Consider the following 18970-nt stretch of genomic DNA (forward strand, 5'->3'; position numbering starts at 1 on the left):
AATAAAAAAATCGTGATGGAAAATCATTTCTTGCGTTAACGTGGAATACCTCATACATGTGTGTTTGCGAATGGCGATCTTTGGGATCGCTGCCAGACATGTATATATGTAATATATTATATATATATATAACACATCCCCTGTTTCCGAATCTTACGATGAAAAAATGGCGGTTCCTTGGCAACTTTGTGATTAGCTGTTACCGAAGGTTTTTAGGGCTAATTAGTTCGGTCGTAGAAGTTTGCAAAAGTCCGATAAGACATTTGGGTCGGTCGTTTAATAATAATTCTCTGACATGCCGGTCACGAGTCGCCGGGAAACTTAAAGCTGTTAAGCCAGAACTAATTGAAGTGTTGTTAAGGGTGCGAGAGCCATGCTGATGTAACTCGGCATCAGGTATCATAGAGATTCCCCGACAGCATTTCACTAAATCCTCCGTTATGTATCTCGCATTATAATGACACTAACTCCTCGCTGCCTGCAGTGAACGGAATCATTAATAAACCTTGGTAGAATTTTTTATTCCCCCAAATTAAGCTTGGACTTTCAGCCGAAAGTTTCCGTGCAGAATCTGCGTCTTCGTTTTGACCCAATTCTCACTGAACAATTTTTGTTTTTTGTCGAAATATTGTATATTCTTATACTTCAATTTCTCTTCTCTGCCTGACCGCAAACCAGAAAAGCAATCGTCATTTTAAAGCGATTCAAAGTTCTCAATGATGATATTTCAGATTGGCTAACTAAACAAATCTCATCAGTTGGAATGGTCAAAATTCTGATTGATCTATTTTCAGAACGAACAACACTCCGGATAGTTGAATTGATGAACAGTTGAAATAACGAGTGGTTCTCATTTTCGAAAGGCTCTGACCGTAAAATCTCATTCAGTGCGTCGAAAAAATTTCTAGTCAGTGGTTAGCGTTATTTCATAATTTTAATAATTCGGTAAGGTTCTTATTATTTGAAGTTTGGAAATGAGATTTGAGAAAGCAGAGCTCTGTTTTTTCCTCCCAGTCAAATTTATATTTCAACAAGTCATCAGAGGTCTTTTTCAAGCGTCCCATTTTCGGTAAAGAGGCAAATCAGCGTTGGAATCATTGCTTTGATCAGTCTTGATTTAACCAAACGACCATTAGACGAGAGTAAGCTAAGCAGTGTGGTGGTGGGTAGAGATCAGTCACAAATATCTTTGTTCATTTATAATCCGCTCAAATTCAGTTCCGATTACAAATAACCAGTTGAAAATCAAAATGTGTGAATCGTGGCAAGATAGGATTAATTCACGTCTTAAAAGAGCTAAATCAATGCAGCCGAGCTTGGTCAAAGTTCAAATTCTCGCGCCGAGTGGCATCTTATCGTTAGATAGAAACACATCTGATTCAGATGTTGACAAGCCGGCTGCGGTCACCGATTCATTCGTGCGTCGCGACTCGCGCAGAGAGTGTCGAGAAGTTCTCCATTTATATATCGTGTGTACACATTGTCATGAAGTGAATTTTGTGCAGCGTATAGTGAACGTGGATAAGTCGAAGTGCGAGAGTCGAACAAGGGTGAGCAATTCGGATAACAAACGTACACTGAGAGAAATTTTTAGTTCCGGTTACCGCTCGGTCCTTAACCATTTTCATTTCTTACCAAAATCGAAAAATATAGTTCTGGGTAGAAAATGAAAATTAGTTTTCTAGCATCCGTTACTATTCTTTCTCGTTACGATCACCGTTGCTATATTTTCTTCCAACTGTTGCGAAAATTTAATGCTTATATCGTGCAACAATAAATTGACGTCCAAGCCTTATTTAACTAAAAACGTAGAGTAAACCTCAGAAACTGTTTTTGCGTTGCAATTACCAAAACTGGATCGACGTTAGCGCAAAATTGTTAGGTGTAACCCGTTTTTCGTAATTCCAACAATAATCAAACGGTTTTTTCAACGATACCTGTTTTATTGAATTCTGCTAGTTACTGTAACAAATCAAATTTTTCTAAGTGTATCGTTCTTTATAATCACCGCTCTTTTTTTTTTGAAAAACTTGCCAAATTCTTACTCAGAATTTTGCTCCCCTCGATTGCCGGAAGACCTTGATAACCGAACGAAACGACTCGGTGCCACAACAAATTCGCGAGCTAGGTCAGTCACATGGCCAAGGTAAGTTGGCGATAACAAAATTACCTTCCGAGCGCTCAATAAACGATTATTTCTCAGTGAAGTAAGCCGATTTAATACGGTGAGATAAACGGAACCCGTTTGGCCGGATTGCCGATCCAGTCCAAAGTTAGCAATGGCCATTAAGCTAAAAATAATCGATGCATCGATTAATCGGGTCCAAAAAAAAATAATCGAACACGACTCGATTAAATCGGTGAAAATTAATCGATGTTTCGATTATTTCGTATTTTCTTGGAACGGTGCGTATGAAACGAAAATTTCGTAAATTTCTGTTGTCATAATAGCGGAGAAGTTTTTTGATAATTTACAGTTTCATTCAAAATATTTTTCAATTTCATGTGAAAATATACATTCATCTTTCACTTGTTACATCAAATAATACAACAATAAGTTAATACTTTAATCGCATGAGTTGACAATGCATCGCATCGTTCACGAGAGTAAAAAACAAAAACCGATTTTGAGGTACTAAAATAATCGATTACACTCGATTAATCGAGTAGAAATAATCAATCAAATCGAAAACCGATTACTTTTGGTAATACTTGGCTCGTAGCTGTGGCGTATGTTGACAATCGGTGTTGGAGAATGTTTCAAAAGACGTTTGGAACTTGTCCGTACATATCTGGATGAGTTTATTTCGTATCGCTTGCAGGCAAAACGCAACGGCGTCCAACCCCTGTTCACGTGACAGAATCCTGCGGGGTGCAGGGAATGCAGCGAATATCCAACCGTGAAATACGCATATTTTTCAAAAGCCAGGACGTCTGGCATTTGTGCTGCTGAACAATGCGACGAGACACCGTCGAGGTGCCAGAAGCGAGAGTTTCTGGGGAGTCGGCGAACCTCGCTTTACTCGTAAAATTCTCTACTCCCATCACACGCGGTGCACAAAAGCACGTGACTGCTGCGAGTCCGTGTTTACAACGAAAGTAAAGCTTTCCCCGCGCCTTCCACGCACCCGAAGGGCGGAACCCAAGCCGAGCTTTTATATCTTTTTTTTCTCCTCGCTTCCCCTTCTCTTATTATATATTCTTATACTTCTTCCACTACTTTTTAACTGTTTTTTTTCCTGTTTTATTTATTATTATTATTATTGTTATTATTGTTATTATTTCACCCTGTGTAACAACTTGGTTTATTGTTTCAATCTTTTACATTATATGCGGGGAAGCGAAATGGGACTGCAGCCGTGACTTAAACGCGTGACAGCTTTGAGTAAATCATTTCATTCCCGAGAACGTAGACGTTCCCTCAGGATGATCTTCGGAAATTTCAGACACACACGCGCAACACACTTTGATCAAATTTATTATCTCTAATTCGATGGATTTTCCATAATATTTTCGGAGAAAAATCCAGGTTTTTTTTATATAGGGCAGGGTTAGTATTTTTGGTGTCTTTTCAAACACACGAGTGAATTCGTTGAAAATTTTATTTGAAATTACTTTTGTACCACTTCACTGACAGATTTTTTAACTCACAGGGGAAACGAAATTTATGTTTCTTCTTTACAAGAAATAAATTTTTAATCTAAGATTGCTATGGACATTTGATATAAGCTCACTGAATTCAATGACATTCAGGTATCTGGTAATTGGTATAATTTGTACTTCACAGCATGGATTAAGTGAAAAACACGTAAGATCACTGAAAAATACGTCTACCGAATTTGGAAAATAGGATAATAAGGTTTATTTGTTTTTCTGCTTCCAGGCATGACAATTGCGGTTCGTTTTCGTCTCGCTGCTATGGAGGTACGGCAGAATCACGATTTAGGTGTTGAGTGACGTTAAGTGACTTGTATTAGTGAAGTGTGTGGTTTTCTGGTATCGGCTTCAGCGAGATACCGAAGCTTAAACGCATCTCATCGTAGCAAACTATTCGATGTCTCACCGTCCTCGAATGCGAAGACGAACTTCGAAAATGGCAAGTTGAATTATAATCAATATTTTTCAATAACAAATGAATCGTCACACCATTCACCCGATTGGTTCTCTAAATAATCTTGGTTATCGCGTCGCGATATAATTAACAATGAATTTAGCCTGTGAGTATAAGAAACGAACGTGTGACTTTGCCTACGGCAATAAAAAAAAAAAAGCCAACTCGAATTACTACTAGCTATCATTATAACATAATTACTGTATCCTGGATGGGTAAAAATGAAGTGGGCGAAATTTACCTAATTCTACATCAAATGTCTGAGCAGTGGAATGAAGCTTTCATTTCACTCTCGCAGCGCATCGATCATCTTAGCACAAGCTTTGAAATGTTCGTCGAATTACACTGCAAATCGTCGGTTAAATTTATGATATCCAGTTTGGTTCTTTGCCGGTATGTATATTGAGAAGGAAATAATTGGCAATGAAGAGTTATCAGAGTTTCGTGAATGGTCTCGCCGATATTCGGGCAATAAACAAGAGAGCTGCGGTAGGCGAATGAATGATGAAAAAAGCAAGGACGATAACCGGAACGCTGAGTGCATAAGGAAGAATGTCAAATGCACTCCGCGTGGTCCATCAAGATGCAAATATCCTTTTATCCTCGCGTAATGTATGCGTCCTCGGTGGAGAATCAGTATTCAGACGAGGGTACGCGTGATCCTCGCCCCGATATACCGCTGAGTATGGGGCTAAAGTAACCCTCCAGTTCCATGAACTACCCCGTAACACGCCCACACTCTTAACCAAAGCCAAACCTCCATTTTACGAGCGGACCGCCAAGGCTCGATACTTTCCAATGGATAACCTTTGAATTTATTTAATAACCTCCCCCGCTAACGTCTAGAAGAAGAACACAGAAAAAAAAAAACATTCACCGTCATTCTTACACGCGGATGTTCCTTGCGGCGTTTCATCGAACGCTCGATTCTCAAATACCAACTGAAATATTATTCTATAAAAAAAAAAGTAGAATTAAATGCACGGAGCTATCGATTAACGAACCGAATTTGCAAGTCTCCCGAGTTATCCGTGATTGAATCAGTTGTGCAAAAATTCGTACGCGCGGAAAGATTTAACTCGACTTTACAAACGTTTCCCCTGATTTGTTCCCCCGCTAGTGCTTTTTTTTTTTTTTTTTTTTTTTTACACAAACTCGTGCTCCCCCCCCCCCCCCCCCCCCCCATCAGCCGTCAAATCCTCCCTCCTGTTTATTCGAATCAGATGCCTAGAAGAACGGGAGATTTTATCGCGCGGTAAATTGAATCCGGTGATTCAATGATAGAAAAAAAAAAAGAAATAAATAAAACGCAGCGGTACGTGCATTTGCAAAGCAAAAAAAAAGAAAAGAAAAAGGAAAAAGAAAATGCGAGCTAAAAAAAGATCAAACAATACAAACTCTCAGTTTGTTCGGTTCAGTGCGCAAACTCTCCAGCACAGGACCCTCGCATTTTGCAACACTCACTCACAACGTTAATTCGACATTTTTCATATCGTTTTGCGCACGTTACCCTCGCGGCTTTCGCTTTGACGCGTAATATTTTCGAACGGAATGCTGCGTTTGAAATAATTGATATTTAACGTTTACAAAGTTGGGTGCGAAGTGCAGATTACGGTGTATATAATTAATCAGTTTCGTTTTATAATACAGTCGTAAACCGAGTCACCGAATCTCCCCACGTACCTAATTAAGTTGGCACGCACCGTTGTGGGTGAAGATCGATACCTACTCGTTTTAGGAAAAATTTACCGCGTATATGTATTTTTACGTTTTTCATTCCCGGACGACGAGCCTGAGCGACAAATCGCACGTGTATGCAGGGAATGAAAAATATACATGCATATGGATGAACGTACGAAATGACCGCATAGAAAGCCATCGGGGAACGTGAGCGTACGGATTGGGAAGTGAATATGATGCATGCGGAATATGCAAAATAAGTACGAACCGCCCGCTCGCCACCGTGAAATGAAATCGGAATCCGAGCCATTCGTCGCTGCACTGCAGTCGGATTCTCTTGCGGAACGAAGATGCGGGGAATGTCCACTTTGCAAAACAACTATCGTTTCACTCCTTGTTGACGGTTAACAAGAGCTGCTCAACTTCCGCGGACGCATTTCGTATCACCTGTTACCGGAGGAATCGTGCCGCTGATATCAGTTTCTGTAAACATTTATTTAGGTACAACCTCTGTTTGTAGCAACAGGATTCCAAGGGCTTAAGGGATCCCACACGTACGATTTTTTTTTCTATGGTTGAAATACGCTGGTCAGCTGTTATTTTTTTTTTCACGTCAAATCAAAGCACTCGCGAAGAACAGAACAAAGATTTTTGAACGTTTATTTTCAGTTTTTTTTTTCTATTTATTTATTTATTTATTTACTTTTTCAACAGTTGAAAATGTCTTCGAAAAAGAGGAATCCTCATAGTGTGCACGGTTGTGGCTGTAAATATTACGTAAAATGAAATTTGTGAAAAGATCATTAATCGGTATAAAAGCCGCCATCTTGCTATAAAGTTTTTTTTTTTTTTATTTCAACAAAATTGACAAAATGGCCGTGGTCTGAAAAAAGTGTATCGAATTTAGCCTATTGTTTCGATAGTTTTTCGTTAGAAAAATGTGACGATTTCAAAAAAAAAGCTTCCATACCAATATGAAGAATAGCGTGAAGAATATTGTGTCCAAATTTGAAACGGATAGTTTGGAAACTATTCCTTTGTGATATCCCGTCTATACTATCGGTCAATTAAAAAACAAATATATATATATATATATATATATATATATATATTTTTTTTTTTAACATTTTACACTAGGATGATCCTTTAAACGTGTGATGTGAAAAGTCAATCAATTGAACAATGGTTTATGCCCCTTTGCATCGTATACCGTTTTTTTTCAATTCGTCATAAATTTCAACAATGATTTTGATACCGCTAAGATCAACAATTTTCGATTTTCAAATTCGATTACAGAGTTATGAATGTGACTGAAAATGTCTCTGATTCACGCAAAAGCAAGACAAACATTTTCAAAGTTTTAATAGAAATTCACCACAATTTTTCCCCCAAACCAAGTAGAAAAGTCAATGAAAAAACGTATAGCTGTAATGTTTGAAATTTACTTCGATCTATTTTTGGGACTTAGGTACCGATGAATTTCATCTCGGTGAGAATGAAATACTCACGTTTGAGTTTAATGCTTTATCCGTATTTTTGACTGTTAGAGTCATAGAATTTTAAAAAATCTCGATTTAAGTTTCATCGAAACAACTAAGCTTAGCAATTAAAACAACTTCGAATCGATTGACTGGTTTTTCTTCAAGAATTTTTGTTTTCCGCGTGTGTTTATCATAAAATCATAACATCGCTGCTGTGAAATTCGGTAGATTAGTAATAAAGCAAAACACACTCACATTATGAAAACTTGGCTTTTTGAAGATACTCTACATTTGCAAAACGGTGATTCTCATTACCAATATTTCTTCGCGCTAACTTTACGAAATTCAACCCTGCATCAATATCCTGTTCACATTTTTGTGTTGTCTTTAGAAATCGTCCAAATCAACACAGAACTTATTTTTGTCTACAAATTTTTAAACTGCAGTTTAAGTTCCGTTGGAGCATGAAGACTCGATCGCGTCTTTTATCTCTTGCAAGTATCGATTTCAAACTTTGTACTATAATATGAAACTTGCTGAAATACGTATCGTGCATCGCTGATGCAGCCGCTGTTCGACACGTACGATGCACGGGATGAATAGTGCAGGGCAGTTAAATAACCGTTTGTTTTATTGTAACAGTTAAAAGTGATTTTAGTACCGATAGATGCTTCATATGACTTCCCTATGAATTACAACAACTAACTTTAGTGCGCATTTACCACCGCAAATATGTTAATGTAGAATTTCTTGTTAAATTCTGCGAAGAAAAAAAACTTCCGAATGAAAATCAGAAAATATATGTAACAGCACTTCCACATTTAAATTTCTGTAACGTACTCCCCGCGAATTGAATAACGTATACGGAGTGTTTGATATTAATGCAATAATTGGAAGCTTTGAACAATTGAAGCTATTTTGAACAATACTCGAGCTAAACAGCACGTAACACATTCACAGAAATGTTCGTATTTCAAAAACGTCCTTCCATTGTGATGATTTCACACTTGTAATCACACGTTTGAGGACCATATTTTGTATCAGCATACGACTCTTTATATTTCTCGACAAAACTCTCGTCTTTTGGTGTATCATACCCTCAGTTGATGTCATAATATCGTTTCTAATTGCGCTGGAGTGTCGTAATATCGTTACGAGTTGAGGTGGAATGTCACGACATCGATTCCAATTGAGCTGCAATGTCATAATATCGTTTACAATTGAGGTGAAAACTCATAATTAAGTAGAATATCATAACGTCGTTTCCAATTGATTCGAAATGTCACGATATAGTTTCCATTTGCGATGGAATGTCACGACATCGATTCCAATTGAGGTTGAAGCTCATCATCGACGTGGAATGCCACAACATAGTTTCCAATTGAGCTGGAACGTCATAATATCGTTTTCAATTGGGGTCGAAGGTCATAATTTCAGTTGAATGTCATAATATCCTTTCCAATCGGCGTGGACGCAGCTCAGCGAGGCTAGTTTGAAATTGAGACAACGGATTCGGTAGAAGGCCCTTTCGAAAACAAGCTAACCTTATCGCAACTATTTCCGAGGTGGATCTTTTCAGCCCCACTGTAAGAGCAAACAAATTAGATAACGCATTTCCGTTGTGCGGGTGCCTGTTGCCCTTGACTGGAGACCAGCTTTCGGTGCTTGGGGGGCTCGGAGCTCGGTGGGTACACTGTATGGCAAATGTGCACAGGGTGGAGGCGAGGGTCTGGTTCACGTGGCAGACATAATACATCTACGTGTTCGGCTTGGCTGTGTACGGATCCCATGGAACGAGATGGGCGCGGGTGTCGCCTTGTTTTGTGTCCCGGCCCCGTTTCGCGGGTTTTGTTTACCGCTCGAGTAGGGGTAGCGGGAGCAAATAGCTCTGGCACCAAAGGGTTATGGTTGCTACCGACGTACGAGGCGTCGTCGAGTGGGTGGATGGAGAGTAGAGTCTATGGAGTATCTACACTGTGTTTTTATTCTTCGAGGACTGTAATGGTAATACTAGTGCCGGTTGAAAAATTTTACTGCAGAGTTAATGAGGGACGGAAAATTAAATTTAAAATAAAATTTACCCGTGAAAGAATCTAATATGAAGAAAATAAACTACACGAATCGATATGTGATCGGTGTTAGGTTCACACTTGCGTTGACGAAGCGAAAAATTAAAAAAAAAGCCACTCTGACATATTTAATCGAGAAATTCTGGAATTTGTTTCTCGAAATATTCTAAAGTATAACATTGTGGTAGATTTTCCCCCATGGTCGTTACGTTTAAATTGGTGAATTGTTTTTCATTTCCTAACTTGGAACTCTTGGGATTGGGAAAATTCAAGTTTTTGTATTATCGAAGCTTCAACTCTTGTGTTATCTTTCCTCGGGGAATTTAATATCTGTGAAACTATCTGCAATTCAGACTTTAAATTCAAACCGTTCTATAATATCACTCAAATTTTTGATCCCCTGTAATTTTTTTGAGATGAATCGTATTATTCTATCCTATATTGTAATTTGCATTCCGTAGGGCTGTTTTGTAAATCGAATTTTGTATTCTAATGTACCAAACTACATTCCTCGCGTGTTGGAATTCTATCCTTGTCGAATCTCACACCCTATACAGAGTGTTCTAGATCAGGCTCGATATTCGAGCACTCGTGAATCCATTCCCGGAATTTGCATGGCACATGTTACCGGCTGAGGGCTGGAACTGACGGGTTTAATTCATACTTCGTCATGTCGAGAACGTTTGAGAATATTATCCCGTTTCGCGGCTGCTGTACCCTGCACGATAAACGCCCTCGCTAACGACGAGACACTTGCTTCACGCGCTCACGCTCTCTTCTCACAGAATTTAACCGAAAGACAAAGGAAACTTCCACGGCTCTTCCCCTGCAGAAATTGACACAGCCAAATGTGCCGGCGCTTCTGATACCTCCTCTTTTTCCTTTTCACCCGAGCCGAAACCGGGTTCCATTTTTCCTCCCGATTACGCTTGCGATTGTAATTATTCACGGACTTTATAGCACATTTTCACGCCGCATGACGTTAATGTTATTGCACGCGTGTTGAGAGGGAGTGAATTTCGTCGCGAGTTAATGAAAATCCGTAGCTTTTATCGTTCAGAGCTCACGGTATAAACAAAATGCAACAGCTTTATGGATCTCTTTTATTTTGTACATTTAATAAATGTTGAAGAATATTATCCGATAGTTGGAAAAAGTTCTGTTTAAGGTCACTCGCGTTGATGTATATATCCGGTAATATCAAAAAAGTAAAATCCAATTGCATCAAACTTTGCAATTATCGTTTGTAACTGAAATGAAACAACCCGACTCAATTATTTTTGATTACTTTGCGCGTATATTGGAAGCAAAATTTCTTACCCATTAAATTTTATCATTGATCCGATATAATGAACACTTTATCGAGTCCATTTGTATACTCTGTGCTTTTTATGCATGTTTTGTAAGTAAGAAATTCAAGTTTTATATCAAAATGTGATTTCAATGGATTAGAAAAATGTTTCGTCGCGATTGATAGCACGCGTGAACTTCACAATTCTGTACACAATACTTTGGCACTGCAAGTTTTGAAATTTTTTAAATGAAAAATGGGAAGATTATCACGTTTAGCGCACGTTTTAAAATCGTAGAAAACATCAAAATAGCATTTCAAACTTTGATGTAAAGGTGAAAAGTGCATTCTTATTTGAAGAGAATTACTATAGAAGTTTCATATTCCACGTATTTCGGTGAAACTTAGGTAACCATGGCGAAAGAATCGAGTCTCTTACTAAAAAGGGGTTCGTAAAAAACTACTTCCAAAAAAATACAGTTCGCTGTAGTAGGTATAAATATGAAACTGAAAGTAATATTCTATGCTGACAATGCATGCATAAAATTATTCAAAAATTCGGTAACACCTGATAATACTTTTTTAAGCAAAGCTGATTGAGAGACAAAAATGAAAAAAAAAAGAAGTTGCCTTGCGTTGAATCTCAAAGGGAAGTGTTGCCATCCTTCAACCATGAAACTATAAAATATGATGTAATTTTTTTTTTACTCAATATCGACACAAAAATGGTAAATCCAACAATATTTGAGAATGAAAGTTCAGTTTTATCCAACTCATGGTATTAGTTTTTTACCTAAAAGCTAGAAATATTTACACTTAAGTATCAAAGTGCATCGATACGACACAAATGGAAAAACTAATCAAGCGTAAAATTCATTATACTATAGAAGTTGGAGACATTGATCTGTGAGTGAGAGATGAATCGATCTTCGTGGCAATGAATCATATAGACGAAAACGGAAGAGTTTTTTTTTTTTTTTTCTTTCTGACCTCTCGTAGCGAAAAGTATTACTGCATAAGATCTGAAGTGCCTGATCACGATTCGTGGACGACGCGGAAAAAGGTTGTCACAGTGGTGAATGAAAAAATGATTGAGTAACGAAGCGAAGGCTGACAGGTTGATACCACCTGGGTCGATGAGAGCCCCTCACGATCGGACCTAGGTGCGTGCTTCTATCTATAATACACAATCTCCCCAACTTATCTCCGTATTCATATCCGTGTGTACGGTGTACACCATGGTGTACGAATGCGTGTCTCGTTACGTAGCATGAACGAGTCGCTGATACGTGAATGCGGAATAGCGATCGAGACGTCCGATGCCATTGTACATCCGGTGACGTTGCGTCCGTTGTAACCTGCACCGTTGCCGACACTCGGAATGTGTAATTGACGATTAGTTTGGGCCTGCGTGTCCTTCGTGTTCATGGAGGAAAATTATGTGGGAAATACGCATGTACACGGAGAAAAATTTCATTCGTTACAGTGACTAGAAGAATTCGGTAAAACAGGTATCGTTGAAAAAACTGTTTGAATATTGTTGGAATTATGAAAAACGAGGTACGCGTCACCATTTTGCGCTATCGTCGATCCTTTTTTGGTAATCGCAACGCAAAATCAGTTTCTGAGGTTTACTCTACTTTTTTAGTTAAACAAAGCTTTGACGTCAATTTATCGTTGCACAGGCATTAAATTTTCGCAACAGTTGCAGGAAAATACAGTAACGGTGATCGTAATGAAGAAGAATAGCAACGGATGCTAGACTTTCCGGTAACAGCTAGAAAACTAATTTTCATTTTCTAGTTAGAACTATATTTTTCGATTGTGGTAAAAAATGAAAATAGTTAAGGACTGAGCGGTAACCTGAACTAAAAATTTCTCTCAGTGTATTGGGATGTTTGAGAAAAAAATTAGTTACGATTTTCCATCATGGCACCCCCGGAAAAGTTTTTTTTAGGTTGAAATAAAGATTCTGGAAAAGATGAACGCTCAACGTTATGCGAAAGATCACGTTCAGTTGATTTTTCACTCATACACGTTTTCTTAAACTTGTGAAGTATGGTGAGTGAAGTTTGTTTTTTTTTTTTTCTTATCGCTTATACCAATCATAATATCAATTTATTTCACTAACAAGGAAGGTATGCCAGGTCGATCCCTCCGATTTGATATCTTTTGTGATATGTTATAGTAAATTAAAAACTAAGCGACAGGTATATATTTCTTTATTTGCCATTAGGCATTTCAAGGAAGTAAAACTACGCTCCAAAGTAAGGCATGTCAAGGGGTGATTTGGCTGTTTTTTGTTTTTTATGAGAAAATTACATTTTTCATTTCACGTTATGAGAAAAATTTTCCAGTCGAATTGGATGAAAAATATTGTATTCTTGTGGGTGAAACCGACAAACCGCCCCTTGACATGCCTTACTTTGGAGGGTGGTTTCACCCCCTAAACTTGTTTAATGGCAGATGAAAAAAAAATAAATAAATACGTGTCGCTTAGTTTCTAGATATTACAAAAGAAATTAAGTCAGATCGACCTGGGTGACCTTACTTGTCGGAATTCCCACATTTGTATTATTGAATCTCCAGTTGATGTTTGAGAAGTGTATCTGACGACTTTTTCATTAATAACTCAATCTCATAAAATAGTCACAATTTAATATTCAGAACTTCTAATTTAGACGAATAAGATTCCCGTTACATGTCAGGAAAGTAAAAAATAATTGAAGAGCTACGTGCTTCTTCAGAAATTCAAAAAAAGAAAAATATCAAAAATGATATGAGCACGATCTTCCACGTAACTTGAAACGTTCACCTTTTTGCAGAATCATGCTTTTGACCTGAGAAAAAAATTTTAGCGCGTGGCACGGTGAAACATCGCGTATTATTTTGTCCTAAAACACCCTAGTATGTATGAATGTCGACATGGTTTAATTCGGACAGATCGAAGTTTTCCTCCACGACTGTGTATGTATATATATACGTGACCTCCTCGAGTCATTGACAAATCGGCTTATCGGTGTACGTAGGTGATGCGGAAGCCAATCGATGTTCATCCTCAATTTTTCCCGCAACAAGTTTTTCTGTTTTATTCACAGTCACCAAGATCGTAATACCGATAACGAAAATATCGAGGCAAAAGCACCATTGAAAGAAATTCCCAGCTTAAAACGCAGTAATAAGCTGCTTACGTTTTCTGCCACATATAAAAATACACAAAAAAAAAAAAACAAATTATTTCTGCCATGGAACCAGAAAATGTAGTGTTTGTTACTCTTCTTTATCGTCACGGTCGCTAATACTGTATTTTATTTTTATTTTTTTCTTGTTCTAACCAAACCTAACCTAAACAGTCAATTTTATCACATTTTCTCGCGATTCCAACAATATTTATAAATCGTTGTTACAGCGACAATAGTTTTACTAAAATTTTCCAGCAGCTGTATTACAGGGAATTTTTCCGAGTGTTCGTGTGTTTTGACCTTAAATCTGAGAAGTTGGCTGCAGCGCTTCGTTGGAGAAGAATTGTAACGTAATACAACGAGAATGCCAGACTTGGCGAAGACAAGTGATAACTTGAGCGTGAGTTCGGTAGTAGACGAGCTGAAATACCGGTCTGCAGCTGAAACAATGCAAAATCATCACGTTTATCTCAGCTCTTGTTCTTCTTCTGGACAGAGTTTGAAGCGGAAGTGACGGGGAGTGGGTTGAGAATGGCGCGAGGGATGCTGCGAGAGGGTCGTCCTCGCTCTGGTGAATTCTCCTGCTGGTAGAAAGAGCTTTTTGAATGAGAAGAGAAGGGCGCCAATTCGCCCGGGTACAGTGAAATGCTAATTAATGAACATGTTATATTTGCATAGTCAGACAGTTTCGATCCTATGAACATGCCGGGGAAATATCCCATCTCTTCCCATTTTATAACAGTTATACCAAATGTTTCGGAGAAGAGTTGGAAACGATGCGGACTTGAAAGTGAACGATCTTTACTCGGAGAAAATTTATTTTTAACAGATTTTAAACATTCATCAGTGATTATCACGATATTGATTTTCCATTGACAGATAAAAGTTGCAGGACAAGTTATCTCGGCTTACTGTTTTTCCTACTCTTCGAGACACGGGTTCAATTTTTTTTTACAATCGTGAAGAGAGTTTAAAGAAATAGTATCAAGTTATCTTTGGGAAAGAAGAGTATTATAAATTCTTTCGTTTCTTGCTGCACGAAATCGCGAGGTAAAAGAATAAGTCAAATTGACACGAAGTTTTTGGAAGAAGGTAATAAAACTTTAAACATTATCCGTTAACATTGATTTTCAATTATATCAACAAAGTTTCATAAAACATATTTCCTCCAGTGTTTGAATTTAATGTATATTCAGCAGTGAGTTTCTTGTAGATATTGATTCGAATAATTCGTGATTGCCAGATTATTTTTTTCCTGGCACACTAGTTAACTATATTTTACAGTTTCTCTTGAATCCAAGATACGGCAATCGTTCGTAATTAATACTATTATCTCCTAAAATTGACTAAATACAACTCAAAAATAACATTTCATTTCCTGTCAGTTGTGAGAATTTCGAAAGTTTCATTCGACTGAGTAATAATTTTCGAACAGAAAACAAAATGAAAAATTCAAGATTTCAGGCACATAATTTAATGTATTCAAACCACATCGCGTGACTAAAGGTAAAAGGGCGCATCCCAATCTATGTGCCCTTTTACCTTTGCAAAAGTGAAAGGGCGTATAATTTTTTTTTTTATTGCCAATCAAGTGGTTGATATATTCTAAGCTTAAAATCAAAAAAAAAAATTCCAAAGGTGAAAGGGCGTATGTCTTTAATTATACGCCCTTTCACCTTTAAGAATTCGAAATATATAAATAATGAAGACAAAATTTAATTATTGCAATAGTTGATAAATCGATTTAACACAAATTATTTGACATGTTTTGAAAAATATTGCAACTGGACTCGGGATCAAGACGTAACAGCTGTTCGGAGCAGCACCAGTAGCAGTATTCAATATGGCGCCTAGGCGGGAAATTTCAAAATATTTGAATATCATCTAACATTGTTTTATTGATTACTTGATTTTTAAGTAATCTGTTTTTTGTTAATTACTTTTTCCGTTGCCTATAAAAAAAACTTTATGTATTAAACTGTTAAATATTACAGTCTAACACACTGAAAAAAAAATTACTTCTACCTAGAATACTAAATTTTTTACGCGAGTTTTCTTGATTTAAAAAAATTGGTTTTCTTAACCTTAGAATACCACGTTTTATTATAAGGCTAGTTTTTTGACAGTCAGAAAACTATATTCTTATAGTTAAAAAACTTCCATATTCTAATCCCAAGAATCATTTTTTTATTATTTTTATCATTTTTTTATCCATAAGGAAAAATTTCTTAGGTATAAAAAAAATTTTTTTTTAGTGCATGTTTCGTGAAACTATTTTTCAACATTTAGTATCAAAATGAGAATTTTTCTTTATGCGCCCTTTTACTTTTAAGTATTATTTTTCTAAAAGGTGAAAGGGCGTATGTCTTGAGATACGCCCTTTTAGCATTAGGATGCCAAAAAAATTTTTTTTACAGATCTTTACGTTTCAGACGATTTTGAACCGATTGGCAAAAAAAAATTTTTTTGTACGCCCTTTCAGCATAAATCCCTACTAACATGTAGGGATATGCCCTTTTACCTTTAGGCACGCGACATATTCAAGTTAACCAAATATTCGATACAATCCGAGTATTCAATTATATTCGCGCGCCCCTATCAATATACTACGTTACGACAGTACACTGAGAGTAATTTTTAGTTCCGGTGACTATTTTCATTTTTTACCACAATCGAAAAACATAGTCCTAGGTAGAAAATGAAAATTAGTTTTCTAGCCGTTACCAGAAAGTCTAGTATCCGTTGCTATTCTTTCTCATTACGATCACTGTTGCTGTATTTTCTTGCAACTGTTGCGACAATTTAACGCTTGTGCAACGATAAGTTGACGTTAAAGCCTCGTTTAACTAAGACGTTTTACTGAATTTTTCTTAGTAAAATATGATGAGAACCAGGTCCTCGATACAATAAAGTCTGCATCCCGGTGCACACCGGTCGATAAGATACACCCGACCTAAGTGAATACCCCGATCTTTCCGGTGGGCGAGACCCTTTTCCTAATAGTACAAGTTGGTCGCATTTCCATGCAAATCGTCGCGCTTACAGAGGCAGCTAACCGACGTCGTCTCCGGCGCTCGGCGTGTTTGGTTATTTATCTGGCCTTGTTCGACTTTGCCCGAATGCGACACCCGCCGACTCCTCGACACTCTTGAGTAGTTAGCGCTGTTTCGCCCTCCGTCCTGCGGACCTGCGCCCCGTGTGCGGAATACCGATAAGCCTTAACGGTGACACGAGGCTATTTATGCGTCTCGAATGCAACAGTAGGTGACTACCTACCTAAGTGTAGGTTATGGGTATACGCTCATTTCCACCCGGAAAGGAAACTTGCGACGCAATTCCGTAACGGCAAGTTATAAGCTCTCAGGGGCGGGACCTTCGTGCGACAGCGGTGCCAAGGGATGCGAATTGCCGCTTGTGCCGTTTCACGTTACACAATTTTACGCAAGGTGCGATCGTGTTCGATGCACGTTTGCCCGACGCAGACAATCGCTTCGAAAGTCATTGCGTTTCGTCTGTTTTGAAAAATTATTAAACTTCAAACGTGTAATGGAACGATTTTTTTTTTTTAAGTTTCGACCGAATGTTTTGAAAATTGAGTCGTTGAGAATATCGTGAGATAATTCATGATATAGCTTTAGCTGAGATAAAAAAAAAAAACAAATATGTACTGTTAGTAGGTGAGTATAGCTCGTGATTGAACGTAGGCTTATTTTCCTGCGATCGCAAGTTATTTTACAAGGGAATACATGGTTCAGATTTTATCGAGAATCGTACTGTTTTGAATACAACTCTACCAAAAACTTAAATTTCAATTTTTTTTTAAATCTTTCGTTCAATCACGAGCTATACTCACCTACTCGGTTTTACGAAATTTTATTTTACAATTTCGATTTCCGTAAAATCGGCAAAGGCATATTTTCCCGTAGTTCATTTGACGACAGATTCACGCGTGATTTGATCCTAGAATATTGACAAGTTGGATGAAATTTTCTTTGTCATCACTTCAACGACATGCTTGACTAGGTTTCGAAAGACAATTTTTAAATCAATAATCTTATCTTAATTATGTTTTGCGCTTGCGAATTTCAAGAATTGTTACATGAATTTTTCCCTGAAATTCTTAGCTTCGATACATTTTTACGGAATTTCAGATGTCAGATAATGATTTACATACATCCGAAACATTTGTAAAAAAAAATGCTTCAAATGCCTAAACACCAACGACGTAAAAAATTGTAATTCCATCATTTACTCGAGTTAAAAATAAAAATGGCGAAAGGATGAAACATTGATTTTGATGAACGAAACGTAATGAATCCTGTATTGTGGAGCAAATATTTATATAATTTCTAAAGACTTCCCTGTAAACTGGGAAAACCCTAAATATTTTCTTCCCGTACTTGAATTCCTTTCCTCTGCAGTTCGAGTAACATTCGCATTAATATCACCGAGTAGAGAATCGGGATCCTTAGATTCGTAATCACCTCTGAAGTAGCGAAAAACGTGGAGTTGTTCAAAACTCGAATTGTTTAACCGAATTATCAAACTTTATGAATCTGGGCGGGCAGTTTGGAAAGCGAAAATCGAATTCAACAGAATTTTCTTAACGCGTTTCAGTCGAAGAAATACGAGATATCAGCGGGTGAGAAATAAGCCCGGATAAAGACATAAAAAAGAATTCAATTTGCCGGTGAGGAGGCTCGTAAAATTTCAAACTGTAACGATAAAGTTATCGAAATCTTTCCCCTGGTGCGGCCACAGCTTTCCGAGTAAAACAACCTTATTGTATTGCACGGATCTACGAAAGCGCAGAGCTTTCAGCTTTCGGCGTACGCCATTTTTTTTTAACACCGTCGTACTGTCGATCACTTTTCAATGAAATCGCGTAATTGGTGTGTAAATACGTAAATTTCCGAGAGGAAAAAATTTATACGAACTGTTCGAACGCGTTAAAAAACTGCTGTTTGCGAACATCGATTTTTACAACCACTCTGTAGACGATAATACGAGGCAAGGGTAATTAAGCAATATCAACCAACGCCTCGTGGATGTGAGGCACGGTTCGAATCATCGTTATTATATAGCGCGAGGCGAAAGCCGATAAATCAATAACTCTTTTTTCACGATAGAGAGACAAACGATGTAGAGCAAAAGAG

The 18970-nt window shown here is 37.6% G+C and overlaps 1 protein-coding gene across 3 annotated transcripts in view; it reads left to right on the forward strand.

Annotated features, from left to right (window-relative positions):
- The window catches only part of Sema2a (Semaphorin 2a), a 418382-nt gene that overhangs the window by 12611 nt on the left and 386801 nt on the right, over positions 1-18970 (forward strand). For all 3 annotated transcript variants that reach the window (XR_011177160.1, XR_011177159.1, XM_046624922.2), the window contains exon 2: positions 3884-4096. Coding sequence is in view for 1 of the 3 variants with exons in the window: in XM_046624922.2 (XP_046480878.1) it covers positions 4055-4096 (42 nt within the window). In the remaining 2 variants the exon portion in view is untranslated. The remainder of the gene's footprint in view (positions 1-3883; positions 4097-18970) is intronic.

Source organism: Neodiprion pinetum, chromosome 5, assembly GCF_021155775.2.
Source record: "Neodiprion pinetum isolate iyNeoPine1 chromosome 5, iyNeoPine1.2, whole genome shotgun sequence".
Classification (NCBI taxonomy): Eukaryota; Metazoa; Arthropoda; class Insecta; order Hymenoptera; family Diprionidae; genus Neodiprion; species Neodiprion pinetum.